The 16,656-nt window shown below is 40.7% G+C and overlaps 1 protein-coding gene across 4 annotated transcripts; it reads right to left on the bottom strand.

The window, feature by feature from the left end:
• Positions 1–472: 472 nt before the first annotated feature.
• epn1a (epsin 1a) lies at positions 473–13,142 on the bottom strand. 4 transcript variants are annotated; one of them, XM_051406049.1, is made up of 13 exons: positions 12,927–13,136; positions 9,332–9,492; positions 8,912–9,013; positions 8,382–8,540; positions 7,474–7,602; positions 6,855–6,984; positions 6,541–6,698; positions 6,265–6,336; positions 4,676–4,759; positions 3,322–3,622; positions 2,502–2,666; positions 2,029–2,271; positions 473–981 (listed from the first exon to the last, which is right to left on the bottom strand). In XM_051406049.1, exons 3-13 carry the CDS (start codon positions 8,978–8,980, stop codon positions 515–517), a joined length of 1,977 nt encoding a protein of 658 aa, XP_051262009.1. In that variant the 5' UTR covers positions 8,981–9,013; positions 9,332–9,492; positions 12,927–13,136; the 3' UTR covers positions 473–514. The 4 variants fall into 4 exon arrangements, with proteins under 4 accessions (XP_051262009.1, XP_051262010.1, XP_051262013.1 ...); XM_051406050.1 differs by having other exon boundaries at positions 6,864–6,984; positions 12,927–13,135; XM_051406053.1 differs by lacking the exon at positions 2,502–2,666 and having other exon boundaries at positions 12,927–13,142.
• Positions 13,143–16,656: the final 3,514 nt, after the last annotated feature.

Genomic DNA, 16,656 nt, shown 5'->3' with positions numbered 1-16,656 from the left:
GTTTGTCTTCATTCTAGAGGAAGAAAAGAGGAAGAGGCAGGTGCAACAGTTTCTCTGTTCAGTTTGTTAGTGGCTATGTCCCCTCTCCCTCCATCTGTCTCTCTCAGTGCAGTAAAATTAGAAATAGTGACACTACTGAAAAAGCCTCCTGCTCTCACAGACTTACCTTCATCTCAAGACAGGACTGAAAAAAAAAAACACAACATGAAGAACAATACAGAAACAGAACAGGATTAAAACAAAATAAATAGATCTCTATTTCCCGCCCACAAACAACCCATAATGAAATGAAAGGAACTAAATGTGGAAAAATTATTCTGAAATGAAAGTAATGCTTTTGAAGGAAAAGATAAACATAATTTTTGATTTTTTCTTTTTTTCTTTAAATATAGAGATGTACACATTTTTCTTTTTGGACACAAATTGTGTTTGGGGGGGGTGGAGATGAATGACGGGGGCAGCAGGTACGACAGAGGAAGTTGAAACAGGGGAGCAAAGTAGTGGTGACACTTCCTCAAAGAAGAAAAGGGTTGGTGCTCGCTCCCGTCGTTCCTCCACCTCCCACTGATCCTCCTGCTCCCATCACTCCTCCTGTTCCAGTGGGCCCACCCAAAATCAGCTGAGGAGGTACTGTGCCTCCAGGCCCCAACAGGGACGAGCCTGGGGGAGCCATAGGCGAGAGCCCGCTGTAGGGCATGCCCATGGGGCTGGCCTGCATCATGCCCAGGCCCATTCCTGGAGCCCCCATACCCACACTCATTGGCCCTATGCCCATTCCAGGTTGCACCATGCCCAGCATGGGATTGGGAGGCACAGGACTCGAGCGGAGGCCGCTCAGGCCAAGTGATGAGGGCTGAGGTGAGATGGAGGTCATGGGTGGAGCCACGCCAAAAGGGTTGGAGGAGGCAGGTATTGGAGAAACCCCCCGACTGGAAATGGTGCTGCCTGGAGTCACTGCCATGCCAGGAGCAGGAGAAGAGCCTGAGGGTCAAAAGTGACAGTTAAAAAAACATTAAGAGTCACTAAATACCTACCAATACATTATGTTCAACACGTTTTCATGTGATTTTATTTTTTCATTAATATCAGGTTTTCACAACTGGAAACAACATGTGACAGTAGCATAAAATTGATTGATTGATTGATGATCAATTAACTGTTTCTGTCCTTTTTATTTTGTGAAAATGTCAAACATTCATTGGTTACAGCTTCTAAAGTGTGAATATTTGCCACTTTTCTCTGTCTTACGTGACTCTAAGCTGAATATGTTAGTCAGAAGAACAGAAACATGAAGCTGTGGCCTTGGACGCATTTTTCACGTTTATTAACATTGTACAAACAATATAGATGAGAAACTACTATTCTAGAAAATAATCAAACAAATTGCTGTCATGGGACACTTGTACATAATTTCCAGTTGTTCCATATTTTCTTCTTCTTTCCTCAATTTCTGTCAATATTATTTCCTTCTCTTTAAATACTTTTTAATTGAATACATTTCCTGAACAATATCAATACATTTATTTCTTGCTAAAGCTTTTAAAAGGTTCTTTGGATAACCTCAAAATGTTTCATTAGTACATCACAGCAAACAGCATCCCATGGTGTCTTTTATAGTTGCATTAACATTGTCCCAGAAAGGTTTAGTGCCTCTCCAGAACCTCCCGCTCACCACAGAGCCTCTAACATGGTTGCTGGTGGTTAACTGTCTGCTTTTGATCTGAGATCTTCAGAGGAACCCACTTCATTCCAGCCAAACTCTCTCTATACTTGTAAGTTAATGGTAGTACATTGTGGTTCAAGGCATTTAATTTGATCTCTTTAGAATTAATTTGAATCAAATGGTCTTTTTCTGCCAGCTGCATTTTATTGTGAATATGAACACAGCTGATGATCTGAGACCTACACGGCTCTACATAAAAATGTAAAATACTCCTGTCTGACTACAAAAGTAATGCTGAGCTTAGACAGTGTGGTTACGTCTCTTTTCTCAGGTTACACACCGTTAACTCGATAGCAGTAACTAACCTGTGTTCTGGAGGAAGGGGTTGTGCGCTGAGGAGGACGAAATGGAAGGAGGTGGGGGCTGTTTGGGTTTGGGTTTAGATGACACCAGGGAATCGAGATCCACCAGTGCTGCGTTGGGACCGAGGAAGGACTCAGGAGTCTTACGAACAGGAAGTGAAGAACCAAGAGATGACAGGTCAAAGGGCACCGGTGAGCCTGTACTGTCACAACCCATTGCCGGGGACCCTCGCCGCTCTGGGTCTCCTACAGGGGAAGGAATGGAAATAATAAATCTGACACAGAATACAAAAAAAGATATGAATCATAATAAATAATATAAAACCACACATACTAGAGGAGGATGAAATGTAAGACAAGACAACTGTTATGTGCATGCAATTGAAAATCTGTGTATAATCTATGAAAATCCCTTTAAAAGTGTGTACTAGTACCTCACTGTTTGTGACTCCATGTAGCTTTAAGTGTGAATGTACCTGTGCCGTTAGTGTGTTTGGCGGTGCCACTCCAGATGTCGGAGGTGATAGGGTCAGAGGCAGGGACAGGCCCGTCCCTTGCCCAGGGGTCTACTGGCCCCCCCGAGGAGGAAGTGCTGAGTGGCACTGAGGGGCCCCAGGGGTCGGCACTGGGGGGGGTCACAGCTACAGGGGAGGGGAGGAGACGCAGGGGAGGGGAGGGTTAACACAACACCTTACAGGTACAATCCACAATAAGGAGGGAGCAGGAAGCTGGGCTGGGTTCCAACAGTGATGTTTCTCTCCTTGACCTCTGCAGTCCCACTAACTCGACTTGAGGTGAGAGCAGATTTTCTGAAGCTGTTCACCAGGTTACTTTCACCCTTTTTAATATCTGAAGCTCAGTGGAGGTAAAGGAGAGATCATAAGAAGCTACCTCATACATTAAAAAAGGCACAAAGGGGTAAGAGACGAGACAGTTCTGGTTGAGACACAGCCACAGTCAGTCCTGAGTAGAAACAAGAGGATAAAAATCCCTGGTTTAGACACAAAGGGAGAATGGATTTAGCATGCTTGCTTTCCTCATTACAAACTGAAAGCATGTGAGTTGATGAGAAGATATGACAGCATGGTGAGGCGACGTGACAGAAAATTTAACAGGGCCATTATGAAGACAGGAAATGGAACAGTGGAGTAAAGAGGAGTAAAGGTCGAGAGGTCTTCACATCCTCTTTCATCCACAGAGCGGGACACGGTTCTCTTTTGATACTCAGCAATGAGTACATTCCCACCAACCTGATTGGCAACAGAGAGAATACGTGACCAGTGTTTAGCCGCTTACCTGAGCTTCCCCAGGGGTCGACGTTGTTAACTCTGTTGGATGTCTCGCCCCAGGGGTCTGGAGGAGGGGCTATAGTGGGTGGGGCTCCCCCACCCCAGGGGTCAGAGCTTGTAGGAGATGTGGGTGATGCTACCCCCCATGGGTCTGTGGAGGCTGTGCCCCACGGACCTGAGGCGGCAGGGGCAGGAACTGTGGGAGGAGGCGAAGGGCCGGCAGAGCCCACAGTGGCGGCGGCGGCGGAAGCGGCAGCAGCAGCAGGGGCCCCCCAGGGGTCCACGGCACTCAGCTCCATCAGAGCACTCTGTACAAAAGAATATATTAAGGATTAATACAGATGTATTCAGGAAGAAAACTCCGGCCACATTCTCCTCAACATGGTGGACTTACATAATGGTCTTAAGAGAAAATTCACAAAACTGAGAAGCAGACAGACAGACAGACAGACAGACAGAGACAGAGAGACAGAGAGAGAGAGAGAGACAGAGAGAGACAGAGAGAGACAGAGAGAGAGACAGAGAGAGACAGAGAGAGAGAGAGAGAGACAGAGAGAGAGAGAGAGAGACAGAGAGAGAGAGATTGCAGACCAGAGATTTACATCAAATAGATGGTGAATAAAATCATATCAAACTTCTGACAATAAATGACTAGTTGCTAATGTGTGCAGTGTCAATGTAACTTGATAGAATGACCACAATATTTCTAATCTAAATACTTTTATTCATTAACCAGACTAACATAATAACATTAGAATGTGAGTGACATACTCTGCACTATGTATACAGCTGTTTATAGTCACATACACTCATTTTGTGGTTTGAGGGACAATGTTTAATAATAATCAGAGACACGGTATCATGACAGTTACTTCCTTGAAGAATCTGACAGCATAAAATGGCAATTACAGCTGTAAACAACTGGATGTGAAAATGTCTAAGTATGATAAAAATATCTGACATCGAAACAAACTGATGAGCTACATCAGATGGATAGTTGATTTGATTGGCCTGACAAATATAAATCCCAGCATAGTGGCTTTAATCATAAAATATCCCTCTGAAAAGCCCCATTTGGGCAGGATTTTTACATTGGGAGAGGTTTTGCAGTGTGCAGAGTGGTAATGTAATTATTAAAATGTCTATGTAATTAGGATCTCAGCCATGTATGGACTGGTTTATTCAACCACACGTGCTATTGTTATGAATTTATTACCACCATTGTTTTGAACTTCTTAATGATTTAATTGTGGATTTTCATGGGACAGACCTAAATGACAGCTAACACAATGCTCAAGTGCACAAATACACTGAATTGAGAGAACTGCAAGAGGGAGACAGTACACAGATTTTACACACACCTCCTCAGGCTTCAGCTTCTCCCTCTTGCTCTCTTCAATGGCCATCTGCAGTCTCAGGTCATCACCTCTGCGCAGTCGTTCTTCCTGCCAATCACACACACTGTGATGTCAGCAACCTGAGACACACAACCTTGGAAAGCACACCACAGGTACAGATTTAGGATCAATTTACAATTCTACAATTAAAGTCTGAATCGGTAGGAGTGGAAACTGAAACCCTGACCTTTAATCAGTGTCTACAGTCAACAGAAAGTTAATGCAAATCAACCAATCCCTGCATTATTAACAAAGGTTTGTCTAATCCTCACAACACTATGGCAAAACTCGGTCAAATCAGACAACTGCTTGTAAATGTTGCAGTTTCACACAAAAAATAAGCCAATCCAGGACTGCTGTCACAAAGCTACCTAAAATAAAATTGAGAACTATAGAACTGCAACAAGGTTTAGACATGAATAGGATGTGAACACCCACCATAAACAGAATACTACGGTTTTAAATACAGTTCCTAACAATAATAGCACTTTTCAGGTGGGGGCAGCTGCAGATGCAGCTGTGGTTAATTTGCTTCCTGGTACATGTTGTAATTATGAATATTACATACATGGTTTTTGTCCGCCTGTGCTGCTTAGTTCACTTTCTCACAATACTAGGTATTAGATATAGATACCAGTCTTTTAGCTGAACGCAGTGGAGCTTATTTATCACACAGCCTACCCCAATAAAAGAAAGTAACAATAGAAAAAATAAGTGAAAATGGACCTGGCTTTACATAACCAATACCAATTACACCAACGCAAAAAGGCCCTGATCATCCCTGATAGAGATCGTCATACTTTCCCAATACCACCTTATAGCCTACCTAATTATAAGGAGGATTGGCTATCAAACAGCAGAACACTGACTAATCCATGAGGAAACAGGACTGAGCAAATCTTACACCCAATGTCACTAAGTAACAATAACAATGTCATTACCCTTTAAAGACCCTGAATTAGTTTATAGGGTTTGGTGGAGTGGGTATGGGACTGTAGGTGCATACGACAAGCAAACACATTTTGCAGTCACTGAACACAGTACAAGGAAGTTACAGTAGGAGATGTGTAACAGATAAGGAAAAGAGAGCATTTCAAATCAAGACTACAGTTGAATGCATGCTATCAGAGAGGGTAACAGAAAGGAAAGAATAATCAGTGCTCAGAAACAACTCAGGGTTTCATTTAGTCAATTATGGTAAATATTTGCCAATGCCATGCAAATTCAACAATTACATTAGAATTAACCAATTATTTGGGTGCTTACTTTACATCTTGACAGGGATCTGACTATGTACCGACTTTGCCTTTTTATGAGTGCAAGCACTACAAAAGAATGTGATACTCCACAGCAAACTAAATTATCTCAACAGCATTACTGCAGTCTGATGCAAATTTCTATCTTGAGGAAAATGACACATGACAAATATGAGCATAAATGAATTTTCTTGATTGATTAATGCTTGATGTGTGTTTGAGAAATTCCAATTGACAGAAAGACAGATAGTTGATGACTGGCTGGCCAGTCATCTGGGCACACTCTCTGCCCCTGACCTTTTGTTGCATCTCTTTGCTGAGTGTGATTGCATAGCGGATCTCTGCGTCCTCCAGAGGGTCCTTGCTAGTCTGGGGGAGGTCAGGCGTTACATGGTGAGAGCAAAGCTAGGTGTATGTAGCGAATAATATCAGAAATATCCCTCTGTGAAAGGTGCTGCAACAGATTCAAACTGCAAATTTGGCTACAGTTAGTTATAGTTATGCTTTAATCCTTAGTTTAGAGATCAGGCACAGCTAAGTTTGGTGTGCCTTGGATTGGCTGCGTTGTGTTACCTGCTCTGCCTCTTCTTTACTCATGGCCAAAGCCAGCTGCAGCTGCAGATCTTCCTCTCCAGAGCTCTGTGGCCAGGCCTGCTCCGGGTCTGCTCCTCCAGATTGAGAGCCCACTGACAGGCTGCCCCCGATGCTGGGTGCTGAGGGAGCTGAGGAGGCTGGAGCAGAAACAAACAAGCATATGCGTGGATCAAAGCTCATCTTACATTATCAGCTTCTCAGAGGCCCCTTCATGCTGTTGTGAGGCCACCCTTCCTTTAAACTGTAATACTTTTGTGCAATGGTTGAATCTTTTTAGACACTAGTTTAAGTACCAATCTCACCACTGGAGGTCTGTGCCATCTTCTCTTTGGTTTTGAGGGCGTGGATCCTCTCCACTCTTAGTCTCTCTTCATCTTTCAGCAGTGTCACTAGCTGTTTGGCTTTCTCTCGCACATTCACCCCCTGGAAAGATACAGACATAAACACACAATTACATGTGGCAAATTAGTGTACTGTTGATTAATTTATTTATTTTTTGTATTTTTTTTTTTTAAATCGATAAGACAGCTGAAGATTGACAAGAAGGGGGATGACATGCAGCAAATGGCCACAGGTCAGACTTGAACCCACGGCTGCTGCTGCTGCAAGGTCTGAGGCAGGGCAGCCAGCTACCAGGGCGCCACGGTGTGCCATTTCTAATGTTAAATATTACATGAACTACCATACATTTAATTGCGAATACACACATTATTGTTAGTGCTACAACTTACAAACCATAAAATTTTTTATGGCTGACTTTGTCGGTATGCACAAGAGGTCAGAAACTAGCTGTAAAATGTCCTCGATTGAACCACAAGTGAACAAAGTGTGCCTGCATTCCACAAAGGTGGACCTTACTCGCTAATCACTAACTTTCTAAACGGCTTTGTGAGGATGGATGCGTTCGTGTACCTGGTCTTTGCCGTCCCTGTCAATGTACTGAAAATCCTTGAGGGTCTGGACTGCGTATATGTTCTCTCGGCACTGTTGGGCAACCCGTTCTGAACCCGTCTTGATCAGGTACTCCATAAGAGTCATAGCCTGGTGAAAATGAACAACCAATGAACTGTAGAAAGACTGATAGTGAGATAGTAGATATGCAAATATTAAAAACAGTTCACAAGCTACAATTAGTCCCCCTATTTGATTTCCACACGCATTTACACACATACACCCACACACAGAGCTATGTGATCTAGCAGTGGGAATCACTAAATAACTCAATGCAAGAAAATGACAAAATCATGAAAATAACAATGAAAAATCAACAATTCATAAAAAAAATAAAATAAAATAACAGGAATATCTGAGCTGTGTCTGAAGTTACTCACGTATTTGCTTATTGGGTATTCTTGAATAGTTTACTCTGTTGTGAGCAGTGAATTGAGATTTATGAATCATTCTGCATCACTGAAAGCTGTAGTGTTCCAACAAATGTAATTCTTGCCTCTACACAATTGGATGCACTGCATTGTGGGATTGTAAGCAGAAAGTAGTACATGCCATGGACATTACTGTTGTTTTGGGAACTGCTATAGGCACTATATATAGTACATAAGTTTCACACTCAGAATTTTGGCACACACATAATAGAGAAGACAATACATATAGTGCAATATACTACAAATACGGAGTGATTTCAGACACGTCCTATTGTCAGAATATTATTACATTATGTACGCTGCAAACACAAGACTGTAATATTGTCACCTGTGCATCAAAAATGTAAAGTGAGAGTGATAATATCAGTCCATGTGTCGTAAGAATATGTATTGGGATATGTCGCCACAATTATTCCCAACTTCAGAACACACACAAACCTTGTACACATGTCTCCAGTTCTTGCCATGGTCATTGAGCCGCTTCCACACCATGCTCATGATTTCCGAGAAGGCCACAACATTGTAGGTCAGATCAGCAATCTCTGACATCAGAGAGCTGCTGGGGCCCCATGGGTCATTGGATGTCGCCTCTCTAACCTGGACAACAACACAGCAAGGGACAAACTTAAATGATCCACCATCCAAACTGTCCGTGACAAGAATAATTTTGGGCCAATACTTTGTTACTGGTCCGCAGTGTTCTGAGTAGCAATGCAAACTCAATCACAGCACAAGCTGGAGAGAGGCAAAATAATGAAAGGATAATATGATTAGATTAGCTCATATTGTGTATAACGAGAGGAAAGAGTTAGAAGGTTGCTTCAAAGAAAAAATTTGATTATCAGCAGCTACATGTCGTCATATGTGCTGCATAGATGGACTACACTTAAACCACGGACATATGAGGGAGGTGAGTGTATAAAAAGGAGGAGAAGAAGAAAAGCCACATAAGCAAAAGGACACACAACCTTGATTTCAGCCTCCGAATAGTTGTGGACGATGTTCTTTACTTGTCGCCGTAGCGATGAGGTCGACATGGCAACGGTCTGGCCGTCGAGTTCTGTTGCAATCTGAACAGTGAATGGAGGAGGGTTGTAAAATATAGTTAATACAAAACATACAGCGACGGGGCAAAGAACAATGTTATTTCAAACAAGGACAAATGAAAAATACTTTAAAACCATTAAAAAATAAAAATAAAAAAAGAGTGCAAGAAGATAAAGAGTTAAAAAGACCAGAGAAGATGAATGTGTACAAGAGTGTGAATGAAAGAGTAGGAGACCTTGAGAAGAACAATCAGTGTGAAAGATGCTGTCTATACCAGAAATCAATCTTAAATCATGTGACAACTGGTATTGACAGAGGAAGAGAGACAGCGTCATGCACACCTGTTACACAAGAATGATGCAGAATAAGGGTCTCTCTTCTTGGTATCTCTTCGTTTTCCTGGCTTGTGAGCCACTCATTCACGGAGTGCTATGTCTCAGTTTGTCTGTTTCTTCCTGTGGCAACATTGGGTCACAAAACCGCAGGCGTAGGGAGACGAAAACTATGGAGTAAGATTGAGATTAACATTAAAACAGAACCCATACTTACTGAGAGATTACTGCTGGATCACAACAAACAGACAAGGACAAGACAAAACTTAATGTCTAATTCCAAAGTAACCATTATAATATAAGAACAAAGACGATATTCAGCAACAAAATCACATGGTTTGTGGCTGATCCACACATGGCTGATAGTCAGAGATACAACGTATTAGTTATATGCTTTATCTTACTTAAAGTCAAGGCTCTTTGGCTCAGAAAATAAAGCCCTTTTTTATTCTGTCAAGAATAAGAAGGTAATGTGAAGAGACTACTCCTGAACCAATAAGATCCAGAAGTGGAAAACAAAAACATGTTTTTCCTCATACTTGAGAAAATAACCTCATTCGACAAACTTAAATGGAAGCAGTGGGATTCACGTTAGCTGAGCTGGAAGGAGCTGAGTGTTTCTAATGTTCAAGTACACGTTTTAAGACGTTGTAATTCTGAACAGAAACTGGATTTTGAAACCTGCAGCCTGCTACATAATAATATATATTAATTTACTTAATCATCAATAGAACTCATACTACCAGGTTGTAACATCCAGTAGATTAAAAGTTTTACCTATTACAATCTATTATTATGGATTACTATAAACACTCTCACCAGCAGTGTGGGTAATAATGAGAGACAGACAGGTCATAAGAGTATATCAAGACTTTTAAAAGTATGTAAGTATGAAGTTAATAACACACTATGTGTAAGGGCATCTCAGAATGTACAGTTGTCAAGCCAGGAAGTGACTGGACACTGGAGTGAAAAACAATGCAAAGTTTTACTCCTGTGCAGCGTGCAGGTTATCAACAAGAACTGATAGGTGGCAATAAATTATGGATTCTGTTATGCCACACTGGTAGCAGTGTCTGAATTGGACATATACATCAAGGGTCGATGCTGGCTTTGCTGCTAGTGGTGTAATGGCATGCGGAGAATGATTTTGTAGCACAATATTGGATCTCTCAGTACCTACTGAGTATTGTTTGTATTTGATTGCTTACACGGCAGGCTGAAACATTGTTGCTGACCAGATGCATCCTTTTCACTGCCACATTCTGCGTTTTTTCTCACCAAATAGTTATCTCGACCCATTTCACAAAACAACAGGGGAAGGCTATAAACCAAGAACTTTGTGAAACTGACAACAGAAGTAACTAATTCACCTACAGACCTAATTTTAATGTCAGTATATTTAAAAGCTCCCAGTCACTATTTTCTTATTCTACCTCATGATAAGACTGAACTCTAACTAGATCATTGCGTGAATTTGGATGCACTAAAAGGAGAGAGGAAAAGTCTGAACAAGTTCAGCAAAGGGCATTTAAGAACATCCACAAACGCAGGGCTTGGCCACTCCCTCAACTGCCAACTCTCAAGGAACGAAGGGAGCGAACGCACAATCTCTTTGCTAAAGATGATGATAAATTCATCCCACCCACTACATTAACATTCCCTCCAACCAGGCAAATGAACACTGGTAGACAACTGAGGAACAGTGCTGCTGTCTCCATTCCCCCAGTCTCCAGCGGTCCTGTCTGCATACTGCACTCAGACTCAACAGTGACAGGGAAGAACACAGCCTGACCTGTACACCATGTACTCTGCTAGAAAGAAAAATGAGAGATTATGTAAAATTATTTAAAGAGTCTTATGGGTTTAGAAGAAGGCACTTTAGACCTGTATTTTTTTTTTTACTGTCTTACATAAACTCTTACTTCCATCGACTATTTTCAACATCAGAATTAAATAAATGTATTAATCAAAAAGGACTAATACATTTTAGAGAATATTTGCATTAGGAAATGCATATTTATTCTAGCTTTAACTTCGGCAAACAAGTAATATGACAAATATGATTCACTGAAGACACTGTTGTGCACACCTTTAGTGTTACATGCTATATAGACACATATAGAGAGGCATTTATGTTTACATTTGTAGGTCAGACAAATATGAGACCATGTTGCACAACCTGAACATTAGTCAACCATTGCAAATATCAGTTCAGACACTCCTGAAGCTCTGTACCAAAGTTCAGATACGCCAACTAATCTTTGATAAGGGACAGGACGTGCCTCTTGTATCTTAGGCCTCCCCGTTGTCTCAAATATCTCCACACTTTGCAATCAGGTTTCATTAACTACCGTTAAATGCTGCACTGAAACACCTGAGCGAAAGAAAACACACAATCACTTCGTCGTCGACTGTGACAGACAGATGCCTTACTTACATCAGAACACATGTAACTAAATAGGTCAAGCCAATGACTTAATGACCTGTTGTAGGCAAGTGATTGAGTATCAGCAAATCACAGTTAGGCCTAAGTTATGATACGTATTCTGGATATGGTGGCTTTACACAGAGATACAGACATAAGATTACTTATTAGGGCTGCATAATATGATAAAAACATTATTATTTTGACAGATATTTGCGATATGATTTAGTGTGGGTATGATCATTTTTGCATTACAAATTAAATTTTCTTATAATTAAAACTCATGATGACGTGATCATGTTTTGCAGTCTCTACCAAACAAACATGTTCTCTTAAATCTGGAGCACAACACTTGTACACCAGGGACATCTCTTCATAACTACAGCACTTCATTATAATGCTGTATGTCACACATTTTACCTGCCATCAAAAACATTTGCAGCTTCTGCGATTGGGATAATGCACTCCTATATTATAGCGATTAATAGTAAAGTCCTATAACTTATTCCTCCCTATCACTTGGATCCAGTTACCCCCCCAGCTGGCCTGCACACAGATAAGGTTAACAATCATTCCCCATCCAGACAACTGAAGCTTTCCCTGTCACACCTACCAAGATGCTCGCAACCAAACAGTCCACTGACGTTATTCCAGCCAACCTAGCAACGGATAATTTAACTAACACACAAGAGTTAATGGATACAAAGTGTTGACAAGTCTCACCTTAGCGAATAGAAACAGCTGGCTAGCACTTTGCCACCAGGGTTTGGGTGAAGTATAAACAGGGGTGCAGAAGGGTGTTAAGTTAGCTGGCTGCGAATAGGCAGACAAAGTAAAGTCAAACCAACGCGTATTCTCTCACCACAACACTGAATCACACCACAGCAGAAAGGTGCGTTCAGGTAACCGGTCAGCTGGACTCAGAGAGGAGAAAATCACCTGCTGCTGCTGCTGCTAGGAGAGATTAGCCAGCTAGCAGGGTAGCAGGTAGCCAGCTAGCTCCTGCTAGTTAGTTCGCAACTGGCAACAGGGCTGCCCCACACTGTACGAGCTTCAGCAACGACACGTCCCTGCTCCAGGACTACACAACACACGCGTTTAAACAACAAGCCAAAATGTCAAGTAAAATACTGACAACACGCCACAGTAAATATCCAAAATCAAGTGTGTACTGACCCTGTAGTAGCTTGAATGTACGAGGAGATGGCCGAGTTTCCGCTTCCGTTCTCGACTACAGGAAAGACCGCACCCCCTGTAGCTTTGTTTTGCTGGGATGGTAGTAGAAGAGTCATGAATAATTAATTGAGTTAATCGAGGCAAAATTAAAGTCCCAAATGAAAAGATACATAGGGAAAAAAAAAAGACGTTTCATGAATGTTTAAAGCCTTCCGAGGGAGAGTTAAAGACGCAACGTTTGATTGGGTGTTTGGTCTATTTCCCCTATTTATTCAAATACAGCCCACTGACTGTGTAAGGGGGAACAAATCACATCCTCTTTCATGCTCTTCTACATGTTTTTATAGTTGTTGTTTTTTTTTTTAATGTTTTGTGTGGTTGTTCTACAGGTCTATCAGAAGTGAAATAATCACCTTAATTTAATATAATACACCAATGTGGAAAGGATTGTTTAAAAGGACCAAATTGTACTTAAATATTATTTTCAGGTACTTTACTTGAGCATTTCCATTTTATGCTGCATTATACTTATAATAAACTGCACACTTTAGTCAATTACATTTAAAAACGCACCACAGGCTTATAAAAAGCAACACTGTTGAATATTAAATATTCAGCATGTGCATGTTGCTTATAATAAAGCAGATGTCTATGGGTTGTTAGTTGTTCTAACAAAGAGAGATTTCGTCTTTAAACCTCCCTCATGGTTAGGTTTTTAGAACTATTCAAGGCCTAAAGAGGAAAAACTTTTCAATATTTCAACAAAACAGCAAAAAATAAAAGGAAAAATCCAGAAGTGAATACATGTTTTTTCTTTCCATGAAATTAATAATCTCACAGGTCCTCAGACATGTGATCGTTGACCAATAACTGGACTGATACTGTAGATAAACTAGTATAGTATAATATATAAAACCGTAAAGCTGTGGTCAGTGTTTGGTTTGTCCATTGTGGGCTACTGTAGAAACATTGTGGTTCAATATGGCAGACTCCAAGGAAGGCAACCTGTGTCATCTCTGGATAAAAACATTTCATTCTATGGTAAGAAAAACACAATGATTCCTATATACAGGCAATTATACACTAACGAAAACATACCTATGAATATTATATTACATTTCTGCCAGTTCATCCTCCTAAATGTTACACACTGGACCTTTAAAACCCTAAAAATAGTTCAGTATGATAAACTTTTTATTTTGTTAACATGGTGCACAAAGTCACAATGAGACATTATCACCATTATCGTTCCAACCTGTCCTTTAATGTTAAGACTGACAGTAAAATCCTCCCTCACAGGGTAATTTGTATTCATGTTTGCCATTTGGATAACGTAGATGGAGATTACAAAAGTTTCTGATGACTTTTCTTCCTCAGAGGACCACTCGTCAAACAGAAGTCTTCTTGTCGGAGGCTCAGAGGAGAGACACATGAGCAGGGTGCTGAATATTGATTGATTATCGTCAGTGATTTGAAACTTTAATCTGCAACAGGTCACTTCATACTGAAACCTACAAAACTGGGCAACATGTCTTTGCACTTTTAAGTTCAAGCTCACAGCACCTTCATTAAAGAAAGACCAATCTATAATCCAAACTCTAAACATAAAGTAATGAATGACACTGTCTGTGGTTTCTCCTCAGTAATGCAATAGCACACACTGTCCACACAGAGGCACTGTTGTACCGGCTCTTACATCAAGTAGAACAGCTTCCTTCAGAGTCGCCTGTCAGTGTAACCATAAATAATACGTGGTAAGCCTCATAGATCAGAACAACACAGTAACAGCTGGCATGCATGTGTGTTACAAGCTCCCATTTTATCCTGCATCTCTTTATCCTTTTATCTTTGCCTTCTCTCCAGGGAGGATGGGACTGGAGGAAACATTGCAGCGTGACTCAAGCAAACTATATAACTGTAACTCACGGTTGCACTGCTTTGGAAACACTAATCTCATGAAGATAAACAAATAAATGCAGGCGATTATAACAAGCATAAAAGCTATTTTCACAGGTGTTGTTCCACTCTTATGTCATAGAGAGACTTTATACAGTATTTCCTTTTTTACGCTAACTGGCCCTAATCTGTCACAAGAGAGGAGTTTGAGACAACATGAGTCATGAACATGAAAACAAGGAAAGTACCACAATCAAACTGAAAGCTGCCAGTTCGAAAAGAAAATCAAAAAAGCTTGATAAATTCTCTTGTTGGTGTTTGATGTCACAAAAACATCAAAATCAATGTGTTACATCAAATCTACTAACTTCTAAATATCTAAGTGGATCAATAAATTGTAATCATTTAGCTCACTGTGGTTGACATTCATTGGTTTGCCCCAAGATAAATGTATGATGCCCATGGCTTTGGTCCATGTTCTGAAGTGCATAAAATGAAACTACAATGTTGTTTTTGATCCCTATAGTTTGAACTCTCTGAAATTTCTTCCTATAATTTCCAAACAGCTGGAGTTGCAAAATGCTTATTCCTCTTTCGAAATCAGTTTTTTCTTTCATTGCACCATTCTCACAACACGTACCAGGAAACTGAAACATTACATTATGTGACCTTGTAAAGCTATAGCACTAAGATATTTATTTAATTACAAACAAATATGACTTTTTGGAATTAAATATTATGTCAATTTATTCTTTCTTTTTTTTCTTAATGAGAAAAAAGAAGGAAAAAAATCTTGCTGTCTCCTCGCAGTTAATACACGACAAAACAAATGTGCACTTTACAAAGATTAATTTCTCACACACTGTAAACAAAATCCTCTACACTGCAATTCAAACTGTATACAACATTTATATAACCATTTGTATATGTATATGGTTTTAAACTTGTACACCACCTGTATTTATATATATATATATATATCTAAAAGAGTTAAAAGAGAAGACCAATTTATCTGTTAACCATTTTGCAACTTAACTGTCAGTAAAGTTGTCACGAGTGTGTGCTCTTGTGCTTGTGTGTGTGTGTGAGATCCTCTGAGCATCAGTATCCATGAATCCGCATTTATGTAGTATATGATTGCATGGATACTATTTACGCTTTGCGTTATACGTCCTGTATTTGTGAATGAAATCGACTCTCTCCTGGCATCAACTTGGTGAAAGCAATAAAAGATGTATTTCAGTGGCGGAGTGTCGAAGGTTGTCACAGCAGGGGCCAGAGGACCCTGTGGTGCAGGCACAAACATGGAAGTACATATTGGTCATTGGTCTATGACCGGCGACATGACCAGTGCAACGGTAGTAACCTGAGCAGGGACCAGGCCGTTGTGATAGCAGCTAGTGTTTGTGTTACATAACTAACACCCATCAGGCCCGTGGCAATAATAGTTCTGTAGTGTGTAGTACCAGGGGAATCTATCTGAGTGGACAGAAAGAGGAGGAGGGTGTCGAGGCCATGGGAGTTGGAGACCTGCAGCTGGCGTTAAGCAGGTGAAAGAAACAGAGCTGGCATGTAGACAGCAAAGTACAGAATGAAGGTGTTTTGCAAGGCAAAGTTTCAGCTGTTAGCTATGTCAGTCTGTGATGGTAGGCCATAACTTGCACTTGGAAAGAGATAAAAGGGAGATGGGTTTCATGACAAGAGAGTGGAGGAGTTAGAGGATGGGGGAAAGCTTGTTTGATGATGCTAAAAATAATAATGAAAAATCTTGAAGGTGTTCTTCCCTGTAAACTCAAGATGCTAGAGGATGTCGTGGGGAAATGACATGGATTTA

The sequence above is a fragment of the Dicentrarchus labrax genome, unplaced genomic scaffold (genome assembly GCF_905237075.1).
Source record: "Dicentrarchus labrax unplaced genomic scaffold, dlabrax2021, whole genome shotgun sequence".
NCBI lineage: Eukaryota > Metazoa > Chordata > Actinopteri > Moronidae > Dicentrarchus > Dicentrarchus labrax.
The sequence above is the reverse complement of the archived record's forward strand: the minus strand, read 5'-3'. Positions and strand labels throughout refer to the sequence as shown.

Bases quoted from the DNA above. Each gene is read 5' to 3' on its own strand.
- epn1a (XM_051406049.1), bottom strand. From the start codon at position 8,980: ATGTCGACCTCATCGCTACGGCGACAAGTAAAGAACATCGTCCACAAC. The intron at 6,985-7,473 runs GTACACGAACGC...GTATCTTTCCAG, and splicing joins ACAGGGACGGCAAAGACCAG to GGGGTGAATGTGCGAGAGAA. The intron at 3,623-4,675 runs GTGTGTGTAAAA...TCTTTTGTACAG, and splicing joins AGAAGCTGAAGCCTGAGGAG to AGTGCTCTGATGGAGCTGAG.